This window comes from Balaenoptera musculus, chromosome 2, assembly GCF_009873245.2.
Source record: "Balaenoptera musculus isolate JJ_BM4_2016_0621 chromosome 2, mBalMus1.pri.v3, whole genome shotgun sequence".
NCBI classification, from domain to species: domain Eukaryota; kingdom Metazoa; phylum Chordata; class Mammalia; order Artiodactyla; family Balaenopteridae; genus Balaenoptera; species Balaenoptera musculus.
In genome coordinates, this window is record NC_045786.1 from 170,803,014 (window position 1) to 170,818,799 (window position 15,786).

At 41.3% G+C, this 15,786-nt stretch overlaps 1 protein-coding gene across 4 annotated transcripts in view; it reads left to right on the plus strand.

Annotated features, from left to right (window-relative positions):
* EML1 (EMAP like 1) overlaps nt 1-15,786 on the plus strand; it is a 199,544-nt gene that overhangs the window by 121,933 nt on the left and 61,825 nt on the right. For 3 of the 4 annotated variants that reach the window (XM_036843462.1, XM_036843460.1, XM_036843461.1), the window contains exon 3: nt 9,859-9,994. In XM_036843462.1, the coding sequence (XP_036699357.1) occupies nt 9,859-9,994 (136 nt within the window). Of the gene's footprint in view, nt 1-9,858; nt 9,995-15,786 lie in introns of those variants that run through there. The other variant, XM_036843463.1, reaches the window with a different exon arrangement.

Here is a 15,786-nt window from a genome sequence, read left to right on the forward strand (position 1 = left end):
CAAATTAGCAATTTTTCCCTCTCTCGTCTACTGTGCTTTCTCCTTATCTTTCTCCTTACAAATTGCTTAATTGCAGAAAGTAACTTGTGCTTTCTTTTAGACAGAACATGCTATCGTTTCTTCCATTTTCCTCTTTAATTGCCTTCCCCAGTTTAAATAGGTGTTCGTTAGTGATTTGTAGAAAAGGCTTGGTAGATATATTCAGTTTTTCAGAGACTGAGAAAGATTGTTTTTAAACTTTGTATTATGAAAATGTTGAAATGCATATAAAAGTAGAAAAAAGTGGGCATGTGCCACTCCCTATGGGTAGTCTTTTGTTTTACAAATAATTGGCCTTGTATGTATGGCATTTTTTATTTTTGCCAGTTTATCTTTAGGATAGGTTCCTGGAAGTGGGATTGCTGGATCCAAGGATAAATGCATCTGTAATATTGCTAGGTATTAGTGACGGGAACCTTCCCCATCACATAAGTAATTATCTACTTTGTCTGACAATTTAGCAAAAGCAAGTTGCCTTCTCCAAATATAGACATCTTTTCAATTTCAAAGTAGATAATTAGGAATTCTGGGTTCATAATGGTCAGGTGTGTTAAACTTTGAATTTCTACACATAATCACATACATGGTCATGCTTTGCATAATTAATTTATTGTGAAACCTAATGGAAAGTTTTACTTATCAAATATTGCACACTGAGTTATTATGTGATGTAAGTTAAAAGGATTTCTTCATCTTTAGATTATGACAGTATCATAATAATAAGCATTAGTAGATTTGACTACCTATACTTGAATTTCTATATTTATATCAACTGTAGTTTTGGAAATATATTGCCACAGATAGTACTTCCTGGAAGTCTGAGTATTCCGATCCCCCCGTTTAGAAAGATGAAACCTTTTTATTTCAGGCATACATGTGAATGCTTTAGACCTGAGATTCTGAATACCTTTGTTAGAGATTTTTTTTTTTTAAGATTTTTTTTATGTGGACCATTTTTAAAGTCTTTATTGAATTTGTTACATATTGGTTCTGTTTTATGTTTTTTGGGTTTTTTTGGCCACGAGGCAGGTGGGATCTCAGCTCCCTGACCAGGGATCGAATCCGCACCCCCTGCATTGGAAGGCCAAGTCTTAACCACTGGACTGCTGGGGATGTCCCGTGTTAGAGATTTTCAGTTCCCACGCTCTGGAGTCATTTTTCAGGATGTTAACTCGAGGTAGTTTATGGGGACCTTATACTAAATAGTACGCATGGTAACAGGACACTGGGGGCCATGAACACTGTGCATGTGGCCACATCTGTCCCTCTGACGAGGCCTGTCCACTTCAGTGGCCCCTCTCCTTCACTTCTGGTGGGTTGGTGGGTCTAAGGGAACTTACGCAGTGTGAAAAGTCCCACAGAAGCTCGGGTGTTTCTCTCCTGGACACTCTTCTCACATGAATTAGAGTCCTAGATTTCAGAGCAGGAAGAGCCACTCTTAGAGCATTTATAGACTGAAGTCTTTCCTTTATGGATCAGGGAAATGGGGCCCAGAGGGTCTCGTCTGCAGTCACACTGCCAGTCGAGGACACACTGGAATTCGCACCCTGGCCCCCGACTCCCAGACCTGAGCTCCCTTCTGCTCTCTCCTCCCCCCTCTCACTTTTGCCTGGGCACGAGGAGGAGGAAAGCAACTGTTTTGGGGCTGAGAACTGTCTGGGGTCTTCCTCGACCCCCTCGTGTGGTGTGCAAGATGCAGTGGGGACACTCACTGGACCTGATTCTGCCTCAGGCACCTTTGCTCATAACTGAAATCCTGCATTTAATTCTTCTCACATTGTATTCAAGATACGACATTGCATTCAAGATATGACATTGCATTCAAGATATGACATTGCATCCCGGTGTCCAAAACAGAGCATTTCATCATCTGGGCGTGGCCGTGGGATAATAGCTACCACCTTTTACGTGCTGCTACATGCAGGGCACTATGCAGCTTGCCACTCCTCATTCCAGACCCTCACAGCAGCCCTGCAAGGTGGGCACTCTTATCCTATTTTACAAAGAAGCCGAGGCTTGGAAAGGTGACTTGTCCAAGGCTACGTAATAAGCCGAGTTGAGAATGAGTCGGTCCTAACTCAAGACTCTTTGCCCTTTATTCCTCTGTGCTCCTCCAACCATCCCGATATCCCTTCCAATAACGAGGAGAGGCCCTTCGAAGCTGGAGGATGGCACAGACCAGTGGTTCTCAAAGTGTGGTCCCTGGAAACAGCAGCGGCAGCAATCCCTTCTAAACATATATCATGTATCACTCATTCTCCTTTTATTTTGAGAAATTCTCCTTTCAGTGCTATGTATCTATGTTCGGGCCCCTAAGAACAATTAAAATAATTATTTTTTAAAGACCTGTTATGAACTGGAAGAATGTCTCATATCTTGGTGTCATCTCAAAGCCAGGGATCCATTTATCTTAGCACCTGATGAGCAGGAAATTGTGTCTGAACCTTCCCTGGTGCGGTTTCTCTTCTGCAGTTTCTGAGATCACTTGTCTGAAAAGTGACTCATTATGGCTGTTCTCGTGTCCTGCTGTCCTCATGATCCAAGCTAGTACCTGTTCAGAGTGGACATTAGGAGACCACTGTTTTTTCTTCCAGAACTTTTCTTTATGGTGGCAACATTTTTTCCTTGAGTGGCTAATAATGTTTAGATACGGAAACATGAAAGAGACCTGACGTGATGCGTGTGCAAAATAGGTATTTAGCAAGCATATTGGTGTCGTCATGATGCTATTTTAAGAAGTCAGTGGTGACAAAAAGCCAGGATATTATCAAGATAAGGACGTAGTGATGATTGGATCTTGCCAAAAATGAGAACCTTTCCAACTTCTTGTCACTCCAAGAGTGGCCGCCATCCCCCCCTCCCTCCTTCTCCCCCTCCTCCTCTCCATATCCACTATTTTTCTTTTATGATTTCTCATTACAACTTTAACAATTCTGTTTGCTTTTGATTGCTACTCTGTTATAGTTTAATGTGTAAGGTTTATTATGCCCTCTGAGAAGGCCCGTTGCCTGCAATTGATGTTCTTTCTATGGGCTTTAAAAAAAATCCCATTTCCTTTTTGGGGAGAAGGGACAATATTAGATTATTATGAGACTGAATTTTGAAATTATGACTCAAGGAAAAATAAAAAACCAGTGACTCAGACGGACTTCCCTGGGGGTCCAGTGGTTGAGACCCCGTGCTTCCACTGCAGGGGGTGAGGGTTTGATCCCTAGTCGGGGAACTAGGATCCCGCATGCCGTGTGGCACGGCCAAAAACTAAAAAAAAAAAAATTAAAAAAAAAAACAACGGTGACTCAGAAATGGCAACACAATGCCTTTTCTTGAAAGTGGGGTCTTTGTTCTCGAAATTTAGTCTGATCAACAAATGCATGTTGAACACCGTCTGTGTCAACATTACAGGGGCTGCTGCCTTCGTGGAGCCCCCGGGCAATGGAGTGGGCAGGAATAAACAATGTGAGGACAGCGGCAAAGCAGGGACCAGGGGAGCCCAGGAGGCTCGCCCAGCCTGGTTGGGTGGGCATGTAAGTGGATGAGGCAGGTCCTGGCCCAGTGTGCCGGAGAGGAGCTGGGGGCCAGGCGTCTTCCATCAGCCCCTCCAGGCCCTTTCCTTTACCCTCCTCCAGCCAGCTCTCTGCCCCGGGAGCTGATCTGTATGGACCACACCGACCAGCCCCACGCTCTCCGCTCCGGTGAGGTTTGAGCAGGGAGATCCCAGCTGGGGAGCGGAAGGAGGGAGAGTGAGGTCAGAGGATCTACCCCCCGACTGCTGCCACACGGGACCCTCGGGTTGGCTGTGTCCCCCACCCCCTGGATGTAGCTGCTCCCGCAGCAGCGTCTCTCCTCTTAGGGTCTGGTGACCTACCTCCCCTTGGCCCTGCAGGCATGGGATTAGCTATAGCTGTGCTGCTCTCAGCCTAGGAGACGGGGCAGTAAGCCTGGGGCTCGGTGTGGGAGTCCAGGCCACTCCCCAAGCACACGGAGAAGGATCTAGGTGATGCCCCCTCCCAGCACGATGTCTGCACACACTCTAACTGGGGAAGTAAGGCTAGCCGCCTGACTGAAACAACAGCCCGCAATCAGGCACTCAGCTGTGAGCTACAGACCTGACGTGTGACAGAAGACCAGAGCGGGGCAACCAGGGAGGCCTGGGCTAACGAGGGGAGGCCCTTCGAAGCTGGAGGATGGCACAGACCAATGGTTCTCAAAGTGTGTCCCTGGAACAGCAGCGGCAGCAACCTGGAAACTGGTTAGAAATGCAGAGTCTCAGGCTCTGCCCCAGACCTCCTGAATCTGGGATGGGGCCCAGCGATCTGGATTTTTAACTCCAGGGATTCTTCTCCACAGAAACAAGCTAAGGAGGTAGGAATGAGGCCGGATTTGCTTGTTGGGGGGTGGGGGGGTGGATATTGGAGCACCTGGGTGCGTGGTGGGAAAAAGAAAATCAGTGGAGAGAATGAGCTCTGATCACTGAGGTTGTAAAAGAGCAGAATGATAGCGAGTGGCCTGGAGGCACAGGAGCTTGGGAGTGGGGGGACGTTGTTCTCTTCCCTCCCTCCTCTAGGCCCGGGTGTGAAATGCAGTTGGACCAGTCGTGTTGTCCCCGCTGGACAAGATAACGCATTTCAAGTTGTTAGCACTCTGCCTGGCGCCGGGCACTCAGAGCTGCCATCATTGTTTCAGCTTTTGCACTTTGGTGGGTTCTGATGACCTGTCACGTGGTTGTAGCGGGCTGTCAGGAGCCGTTGGCGACCATGGATGAGGGATGTTTTTAAGGAGATTGGCCTGAACAGAACCGGCTGAGTGCACTGGGAGAGCAGCCCTCGGTTCTAGGAGCTGTGCTGGGGGAGCCACTGCAGAGATGGTAACAGTGGAATGAAAGACGCCCAGCAAGCTGATATGCGTACTGTAGTCACTCCCTAGGGCCTCTGTTGTGAATTAGTACAAACAGAAATTGATTCCCTCACAGTTCTGGAGACCAGATGTCTGAAGTCAGTGCCACCGGGCTGAAATCAGGGTGCTGGCAACATTGTCCCTCCTGGAGGCTCTGAGGGAGAAACTGGTCCATGCCTGTTGCCGGGCTTCGTGGCTGCTGTCTGTCCTTGGCTAGAGGATGTGCCACTCCAGTCTCTTGCCTCTGTCCTTACGTGGCGAGCTCTCCTCCTTATGCATCTTCACCTGGGCCTCTTTTTTTCCCCTTAATTTATCTTATTGAAGTATAGTTGATTTACAATGTTGTGTTAATTTCTGCTGTACAGCAAAGTTATTCAGTTATTCATATACATGCATTCTTTTTTTTTTTGTATTACTAGTCTTTTTTTTTAACATCTTTATTGGAGTATAATTGCTTTACATTGTTGTGTTAGTTGCTGCTGTATAACGAAGTGAATCAGCTATACGTATACATATATCCCCATATCCCCTCCCTCTTGCACCTCCCTCCCACCCTCCCCGTGCCATCCCTCTAGGTGGTCACAAAGCACCGAGCTGATCTCCCTGTGCTATGCTGCTGCTTCCCACTAGCTATCTATTTTACATTTGGTAGTGTATATATGTCAATGCCATTCTTTTTCATATTTTCTGTATGGTTTATCACAAGATATTGAATATAGTTCACTGTGCTATACAGTAGGACCTTGTTTATCCATTCTATATATAATAGTTTGCACCTGCTACTCCCAAACTCCCAATCCATCCCTCCCCACCCCTCCTTCCCTTGGCAAACACGTCTCTTCTCTATGTCTGTGAGTCTGTTTCTGTTTCGTAGATAAGTTTATTTGTGTCATATTTTAGATTCCTCATGTAAGTGTAATCATATTGTATTTGTCTTTCTCTGTCTGACTTACTTCACTTAGTATGATCATCTCTAGTTCCATCCATGTTGCTGCAAATGGCATGATTTCATTCTTTTTTATGGCTGAGTAGTATTCCATTATATGTACATATATACACATGGGCTTCTTAAAAGGACACGAGTCATTGGATTCAGGGCCCACCCAAATCCAGTATGACCTCATCTTAACCAATTACATCTTCAAAGACACTGTTTCCTAATAAGATCACATTCTGAGGTTCTGGGTGGACGTGAATTTTGGGGAGGACACTAACACAGTACATGTATTTAAAAAACAAAAGACAGAATGGAGACTGAAATGGTAGGTGAAGTAGAAAGAGGAGATAGAGATGAGGTGAGGATGGCATTTCTTTTTTTTTTAATTTTTATTTATTTATTTATTTATTTATGGCTGTGTTGGGTCTTCGTTTCTGTGCGACGGCTTTCTCTAGTTGCGGCAAGCGGGGGCCACTCTTCATCGCAGTGTGCGGGCCTCTCACTATCGCGGCCTCTTTTGTTGCGGAGCACAGGCTCCAGACGCGCAGGCTCAGTAGTTGTGGCACACGGACCCAGCTGCTCTGCGGCATGTGGGATCTTCCCAGACCAGGGCTCGAACCCATGTCCTCTGCATTGGCAGGCAGATTCTCAACCACTGCGCCACCAGGGAAGCCCAGGATGGCATTTCTTCCTACTTGGGAAGGGTTCTGTCCCGGCAGAGAGTGGACATCAGCACGGGGAGCAGATTGTGTGTGTTAGGAAAGATTCAGGATCTCTGTTTTGGAACTGTGGTATTTTCACTGTGGAATATTAGCTCTGAGCCCTGGTCTAGGCCCTTGGCTGGAGCATGTGTTCAGGGAATGAGGAAAGAGAGCGCTTGGAGAGAGTGGAGAAGGGTGTTCTGCTCTGGCTGGAGGGGCCTGACGGTGGCTTTTTAAACTCTCTTTCACAATTAAAAAAAAAAAAAAGGTAGTCTGGCCCTCAGCTTTAGGCACTGAAAAGTTTCAATATATTAAAATTTTGACATTCTAGGCAGTTTTGTCACTGGTAGTGTTTTTAAGAGCCTGCACTGAGGTAGATTTAATTCTGGGATGAAGAAAATAAATTCTGCTAGCATTTTAAAATAAACTTTTAATTTTAGAGTAGTTTTAGATTTACAGAAACGTTGCAAGCAGAGTACAGACGGTTCCCATATCTCCTGCACCCGGTTTCCCCTATTGTTAACATCTTATATCAGCATGGTATGTTTGTCACAACTAATGGCACGATACTGATACATTATTTTCAATCAAGGGGCATACTTTATTCTGATTTCCTTAGTTTATCCCTTATGTCCTTTTTTGGTCCCAGGATCCCATTTGGGATTATATTTAGTCATGGTCCCTCCTTAGGCTCCTCTGAACTGACAGTTTCTCAGATTTTCCTCGCTCTTGATGACCTTGACAGTTCTGAGGAGTACTGCTTAGATAATCCATTGACTGCCCTTCAATTTGGGTTTGTCTGATGTTTTTCTCATGATTAGACCAGGGGTGGGTTTAGCGAGAAAGACCACAGGGGTAAGGTGCCATTCTCATCACATCTACCAAGGATGTGTACTATGAACATGACTTACCACTGTTGATGTTGACCTTGATCACCTGAGATGTGTTTGTTAGGTTTCTCCTTCTCGCCACACCTCCGCTCTGCATGGTGTAGAAGGAAGTCACTATGCACGGCCCACACGGAAGGAGTGGAGAATATGCTCCACCATCTCAAGGACAAAGTATCTACATAAATTATTCAGAATTCTTCTGCCTGGGGATTTGTCCTCCTCATGTATTTATATCAGTGTGAACCTGTGGATATTTATTTGATAGTTTTATTTGATATATTTGATATATATTTATTTGATATATTTGATATATATTTATTTGATAGTTGGGGGTATAATCCAACTATTTATTCTGTTGCTCACGTTATTGTGGCTTTGGCTCTTCCCATTGGCTCCTGGGTCCCTTTGCCACACCCCCATCAGTGTGGGTTTTGTGAGTACTTCCTTACTTTCTGGCACCATAAGATGCTCCAGGCTCATGTTGGTTATTCCCTGTCTCAGCCCTGGATTCAGGTACTTCCCCAAGGAGCCCTGGTTCCTTTTGCTGTAGAATGGTATTAGAAACCCAGGTTTGGGCCCTGGGTCTCTCAGCAGACAGAGCTGGGAAATAGATGTGTTTATACAACCCGTGTACACAGACTTAGCTATAATTACGTCTCTGTGTGTCTCTGTCTCTATTAAGCTAGACATGAGTTCACACTGATGTCTCCTCCTCTTCTCCATTCCACCTGGTTCATTCTAGCCTTCCCCCCTTGCTGGTCTGTAACCTCCCTCTCCAACAGTGAGAAGCCTGGCTCCTACCATATGGCCCTGTGGGAAACAACTTTACCAACTAGAATACAGTGCTTATGTGCAGTTCCTTTTGTAGTCTCCCAGTCTGTGCTCATTACCAGAATTACTTTGTCTGCACCTTTCCTCTCCACCCCCTTCCGTGAGGTTACGTTGCATGTTTGTAATGCAGTTAGATTCTTTCGTCACAGTCTGCATTCCGTCATGGGGTTCCCCCATCTCCTTATTGGCTATTATTGTATTTGCGTGTATTAAGGTTCACTCTTTGTGCTGTAAGGGTCTGTGGGTTTTGACAAATGCATAGCATCACACATCCACCACTACGATATCACACAGAATAGCTTTACCACCCTGAAGAATCTCTGTGCTTCACCTAGTGACACCACCCCCAGTCTCTGGCAACCACTGATCCACTTTCTGTCTCTATAGTTTAACCTTTTGTAGAATGTCATTTTAAATGGAATCGTGCAGTATATAGCCTCTCAGACTGGCTCCTTTCACTTGGCAATACGGATTTAAGACTCAACCATGGTTGCGTGGATTGGTTCATTCCTGTTATCACTGAATCCTATTCCATTGTCTGGATGGACCACAGTTTGTTTATCCATCACCAATTGAAGGACATCTTGGTTGCTTCCAGTTTTCACAGTTATAAATAAAGCTTGCTATAAATATTAAATGAAACTTTTGTGTAGACATAAGTTTTCAAATCATTTGGGTTAATACTTAGTGTAAGCACAATTACTGGATCCTATGGGAAAATTTATAAGCCTCAACTTTGTAAGAAACTGCCAAACTGGCTTCCCAAGTGGCTGTACCATTTTGCATTCCCACCAGCAATGAAGGAGAGTTCCTGTTGCTCTGCATCCTGGCCAGCAGTTGGTATGTTGTCTGTGTTTTGGATTTTAGCCATCCTAATAGGTGTAATAGAGATATCTCATTATTGTTTTAATTTGCATTTCCCTAATGATAAAAGATGTTGAGCATCTTTTCATATGCTTATTTGCCATCTGTATATATTCTTTGGTGAGGTTTCTGTTCAGATCTTTTGCCCATTTTTTTAATTGGGCTCTTCATTTTCTTATTGTTGAATTTTAAGAGTTCTTTTTATATTCTGTATACAAGTCCTTTATCAGCTATGTGATTGGCAAATATTTCCCCCAGTCTATAAATTGTCTTTTCATCCTCTTAATGATGTCTTTTACAGAGCAAAAGTTTTGTTGTTGTTGTTGTTTTCATTTTAATGAGGTCCAAGCTATCAATTTTTCCTTTCATGGATGTGCTTTTGGTATTGTATCTAAAAACCCATCACCAAACCCAAGGTCACACAGATTTTTCTCCTATATTTTCATCTAGAAGTTTTATAGTTTTGCATTTTACACATAGGCCAATGGTCCCTTCTGAGTTAATTTTTGTGTAAGGTCTGAGGTTGGTGTCCGGGTTCATTGTTTCAGCACCATTGTTGAAAAGCTCCGTTGTCTTTGCACCTTTGTCGATTCTGCTAGCGTTTGAAATGGACGTCCTTTTTCTTTCTACATTATCTTAAGTCCTGTAAGGAGTTTCCTTGAAAAGGCGAAAGTTCTGATTGCCTTTTCTGCTTGTCTTACAGCAAGACCACTGGTGCAGACCTTGCCTTTAAGAACCACCGTCAACAACGGCACTGTGGTACCAAAGAAAGCCAGTGGCTCCCTGCCAGCCCCCTCGGGGGCCAGGAAAGAAACTGCTGTACCTGCCACAGCCAAAAGGTAGGCAAGAAGCGCCTTACATGAACTCTGAAAGCAGTTCTGGCTCAGATGCTAAAATAAGTATTACTCTTTTATATGACACTTTAAAATTTCTCCTTTGAGTTAAAGCTTATAAAAGCACAATATTTGGTGTGTTGCCAAAACAGGAACCATGTCGATTTATTATTCTGCGTTTTTTTAGTTGTAATCATACAGTCTTTGAAATCTCATTCACTAAAGCCGCAGTGCACCATTTTGTGTTTTTACTTAAACTTCTCTTTTGGAAAAACAAGTGGGAGTATAACCTATATAAAACATGAATATGCTGCCCCCAAGTCCCAAGGGCTTGGAATATAGCAAAATTCAGATTGCTGTACCGAGCGTAAATTTTTATCAGTAAAATTTGTATAAGCTCATACTTTTAAATGATGCCTAACAGTGGAGCTTCAGGTGTTTATGTTTGTCAGATAGAGCATAGGTTGCTCTTAATTTTCTATAATTTCATAGTTGTCATATTAAAATTGTATATTTTATATGCCAGGCCAGTTTTCTAAATTTTTATGCCCTAAAAAAACGAAATATCTGGTAGTAATATAGCATAGAAAACCTTAAAGAAATTCTTTCTGCAGTGCTACCTCATGGGCTTGTTAGAAGAACTCGTAAAGTTCATTAAAATGCTAACTTGCTTTATGTGCACTGGGGATTCGGGGTGTGAGTATGCTTTGCGGTGTGCTGGGATACCCACTGGGCTGACGAGAGTAGATTTGATGCTGCATTGTGACTCGGAATGAAAATGTAACAATCCCGTCTTAGCTTTTAAATATATAGTGTTTATGCATAAAGGCTTATCCTTCATCAAGCAAATTTGCATTGTGTTTCATCAGATAGAGTTTCATGTACTTATTGTTTGTGAATTTTAAGAAAATTGGTTTTGCAGGGCTTTTTAGAACTTTAAAATGAAATTCTCAGCCTCATTTCATAGCTTTTTAATACTTCTTTGAATCGTTCATTTATAATCAACATGAAATGACCTTCTGGATTCTGATTGGCAGCAGTAGATATGGACTGTCTTTTATTCATCTAGATGTTATAAGATTGACAGACTGACTTTTTAAGTTTCAGGTTACCATCTGTTACCATTTTTTTCTTCTTTTTTTTTTAATTGTGGTAAAAACCACATCACATTAAATTTACCATCTTAACCATTTTTAAGTGTACAGTTCAGTAGTGTCAAGTATATTCTCATTGTTGTACAGCAGGTCTCCAGAACTTTTTCGTCTTGCAGAGCTGAAACTATTTGTTGGCCAAAAAGTTCGTTCGGATTTTTCCTTAAGATGGGAAGGAAAAGCCCGAACGAACTTTTTGGCCAACCCAATATATCTCTTCAACAGTAAATCCTCCTCAGAGCCCTTGGTGACCACCTTTTTCCTTTCTGTTTCTATGATTTGACTACATTAGATACTTCATATGAGTGGAATCATGCAGTATTTGTCCTTTCGTGGCTGACTTATTTCACTTAACATAATATCATCAAGGTTCATTCATATTGTAGCATGTGACAGTATTTCCTTTTTTTTTTTTTAAAGTGGCTTTGTATTTTATTTATTTATTTAGGCTGTGCTAGGTCTTAGTTACAGCTCGCGGGATCTTCATTGCAGCATGTATGATCTTTTAGTTGCAGCGTGTGGGATCTTTAGCTGTAGCATGCAGACTCTTAGTTGCGGCATGCATGCAGGATCTAGTTCCCCCACCAGGGATCGAACCCGGGCCCCCTGCACAGGGAACGTGGAGTCTTACCCACTGGACCACCAGGGAAGTCCCAGGATTTCCTTCTTTTTTAAGTCTGTATAACATTCCGTTGTGCGTATATACCACCTTTTCTTTATCCATTCATGTTGATGGACATAAGGGTTTCTTCCACCTCTTGGCTATTGTGAATAATGCTGCAATCAACATAGGTGTGCAAATATCTCTTTGAGATCCTGCTTTGAATTCTTTTGGATACATACCCAGAAGTGGGACTGCTGGATCACATGGTAGTTATATTTTTAATTTTTTGAGGAAACTTCATATTGTTTTCCATAATGACTGCACCATTTTACCTTCCACTAACAGTGCACAAGGGTTCCAATTTCTCCTCATCCTTGCCCACATTTGTTGTTTTCTGTTCTTGATAGTGGCCATTCTAATGGGTGTGTGAGGTGATATCTCATTATGGTTTCATTTGCATTTCTCTTATATTAGTGATGTGAGAATTTTTTCATATGCTTGTTGGGCCATTTGCATATATCTTTTGGAAAATTTTTCTATTCAAGTCCTTTTCCCATTTTTTAATTGGGTTATTCATTTTTTTTGTTGTTGAATTGTAGGAGTCCTTATATATTCTGGATATTAATCCCTTACCAGATACATGATTCACAAATATTTTATCCTATTCCATACATGCTTTCTCACTCTATTGATAGTTTCCCTTGCACAGAAGTTTTTAAGTTTGGTGCAGTCCCATTTGTTTATTTTTACATTTGGTGTCATATCCAAGAAATTAATTGCTGAATCCAACGTCCTAAAGCTTTCCCCCTATGTTTTCTTCCAGGAGTTTCATAGTTCTAGGTCTTTAACACATTTCAAATTAATTTTTGATGTAGCATAAGGAAGGGTCCAACTTCATCTTTTGCACTGGATGGTCCAGTTTTCCCTACACCATTTGTTGATGAAACTGACTTTTCCCCCTTGTGTAGTATTGGCACCCTTGCTGAAAATCATTGCCCATACATGCAAGGGATTATTTCTGGGCTCTCTATTCTGTTCCATTGCGTCTATATTATCTGTCTTTATTCCAGTTACCACACTGTCTTGATTACTGTTACTTTGTAGTATGTTTTGAAATCAGGAAATGTGAGTCCTCCAATTTTGTTCTTCTTTTTCAAGATTGTTTTGGCTATTTGGGGTCCCTTTAGATTCCATATGAATTTGTCGATTTTTTTTCTATTTCCTACAAAAAATGCCATTGGTATTTTCATAGGGATTGCATTGAATGTCTGTAAATCACTTTGGGTAGTGTAGACATTTTAACCTATTAAGTCTTCTAATCCCACAAAAATAGGATGACTTTCCATTTATTGTATCTTCTTTGCTTTCTTTCAGCAGTGTGTTTGTGGTTTTCTGTCTACAAGTCTTTCACCTCCTGGTTAAGTTTATTCCTAAGTAGTTTGTCCTTTTTGATGCTATCATAAATGTGGTTATTTTCTGAATTTCCTTTTCAGATTGGTCATTGTTAGTGAATAGAAATACAACTGATTCTGTGTTTTGGTTTTTGTATTCTGCAACTTTGGTGAATTATTAGTTTTAACAGTTTTTTTGTGGAATCTTTTAGGGTTTTCCCTAAGATCATGTCATCTGCAAACAGAGATAGTTTTACTTCTCTCCTTTCCAATGTGGATGCCTTTTATTTTTTTACATGTCTTATTGCTCTGGCTAGGACTTCCAGTACTGTGTTCAATAGTGATGAGAGTGAGTATCCTTGCCTTGTTCCTGACTAGGAGAAAAGCTTTCACCATTTGAGTCTTTCACCACTGAGTATGAGTTCACTGTGGGCTTTTTCATATATGGTTTTACTATGTTGGGGTAGTTTTCTTCTGTTCTTAGTTGAGTGTTTTATCATGAAGGGTGTTGAGTTTGTCAAGTGCTTTTCTGCATCAATTTAGATGATCATGTGTTTTTTGTCTTTCATTCTCTTAATGTGATGTACAATATTATATCGATTTTCTTCTGTGAAACATCCTTGCATTATAGGTGTAAATCCCCACTTGGTCATGGTGTATAATCCTTTTAATGTGCTGTTTAAATTCAGTTTAGTAGTATTTTTTGTGATTTTTGCATCATTATTTATCAGAGTTATTGGCGTGTATTTTTCTTGTTGTGTCTTTTTTTTTTTTTTTTTTTTTTTGTATCAGAATAATGCTGGCCTCCTAGAATGAGATTGGATGTGCCCCCACTGCCCCTTTAGTCTTTAGAAGAGTTTGAGGAGGATTGGTATTAGTTCTTTAAATGTTTTGGTAGAATTTTCTGGAGTCATGCCATCTGGTCCTGGGCTTTGCTTTGTTGGGAGAGTTTTGATTACTGCTTCCAATCTCCTTACTAGTTATAGGTCTATTCAGAGTTTTCAATACTTCAGGATTCAGTCTTTATAGGTTGTATGTTCTAGGAATTTATTCATTTCTTCTAGTTTATTCAATTTGTTGGCATGCATTTATTCATAGTAGTCTCTTATAATCCTTTTTATTTCTGTGACATCAGTTGTAATAGTCCCTCTTTAGTTTCTAATTTTAGTTATTTGAGTCTTCTCTCTTTTTCTCAGTTTAATGGAGGATTTGGCAATTTTATTGATCTTTTCAAAAATCAACTCTTGGTTTCATTGATTTTTTTTTCTACTGTTTTTCTTTTTCTCCATTTTGTTTCTCTCTACTGTAATCTTTATTATTACCTTCCCTCTGCTAACTTTTAGCTTTATTTGTTCTTGTTTTTTTCTGTTTCCTTGAGGTATAAAGTTAAGTTGTTGATTTCAGATCTTTCTTCTTTTTAATGTGTTTTCACAGCTATAAACTTCCCTCTTAGCACTGCTTTCTCTGCATCCCACAAGTTTTAGAATGTTTTGTTTTTGTTTTCATTTGTCTCTAGATATTTTCAAAATTCTCTTGCGATTTCTTCTTTAACTCATTGGCTGTTTAAGAGTGAGTTGCTGAATTTCAAGATTGACTTTTTAAAGCAGCGAGTAGTTAATGAAAAAATGAGATTCTTTTTCTTTATTCTTAAAGAAAATAAACTTTTAAAATTTATATCTCTTTATATATTTGGCATTTAAGTAAAAGGAAAAATTTTTTTCAGAGCAAAAAATCATAAAGTAAAATTTGAAATGTAGATACAATTTCTAGCTTTTAGTTCCTTTCATGAGAGCATATGTCAAGCATTCTTGCACTTGATTTTGTAGAAGGCTCTGTGTTTGATCCAAAGTAACTTTGATGTAGTACAATAATGTCCTTCACTTAATAGACTGTTTATGCTTTTCTTAGACCTTGCAGGATTAATTAATTGGCACAACTGTTAGAATCCCTGGCAAATTGGTGTGAGTTCTAGTATTTGAAACACTGATTCAGGGTAGGATAAGGCTGGGGGAGGAGATTTATGCAGATGACTACAGGAGTGAGGCTCTGCTGAAGAACCTAATTGATACTTTCTTTTCACAGGATGTGAAAAAGACAAAGAGCCGTAATGGTGCTTCAGCCCCTCTTTAAAATCAGTGATGATGATAGAAATTATCTTTTTGATAATAAAAGCGTTACTAAGCATCAAGCTTTTAATACCATTATCACTGATCCTCAAAACAACCTCCAAGGTAGATATTATTATCCCTGTTTTACCAGTGGGTAAACTGACGCTCAAGAAGTGAAGTAACTTGCCCGGGATCAAGTGAGTAGAGAACCTGGCTCAAACCCAGGTCTGTCTGGATCCAGAGCTCACACTCCTTTCACTGTGATAGGCTGCTTCTTGCAAAGATTTCCAGGTCAGCGCTTACATCTACTCATAAAAAAATGCTTTGATATAATTACTCTTGGAAACCATCCCTTTTGTGTGCCCCATCCTGTCTGGATGGTGCTCTTTAGAAACAGTGATGTTCTGAGATGCCCCTGAGGGTGCTGACAGGAGTAGCAGGCAGGGGCGAGGGTTGACTCTGAGCAGAGATTGGCAGCAAGTTGCAACTGTAAGAGGCAGAACTGCCCATTAATATGGGCTGCAGGGCCTGAACTCCCATTACA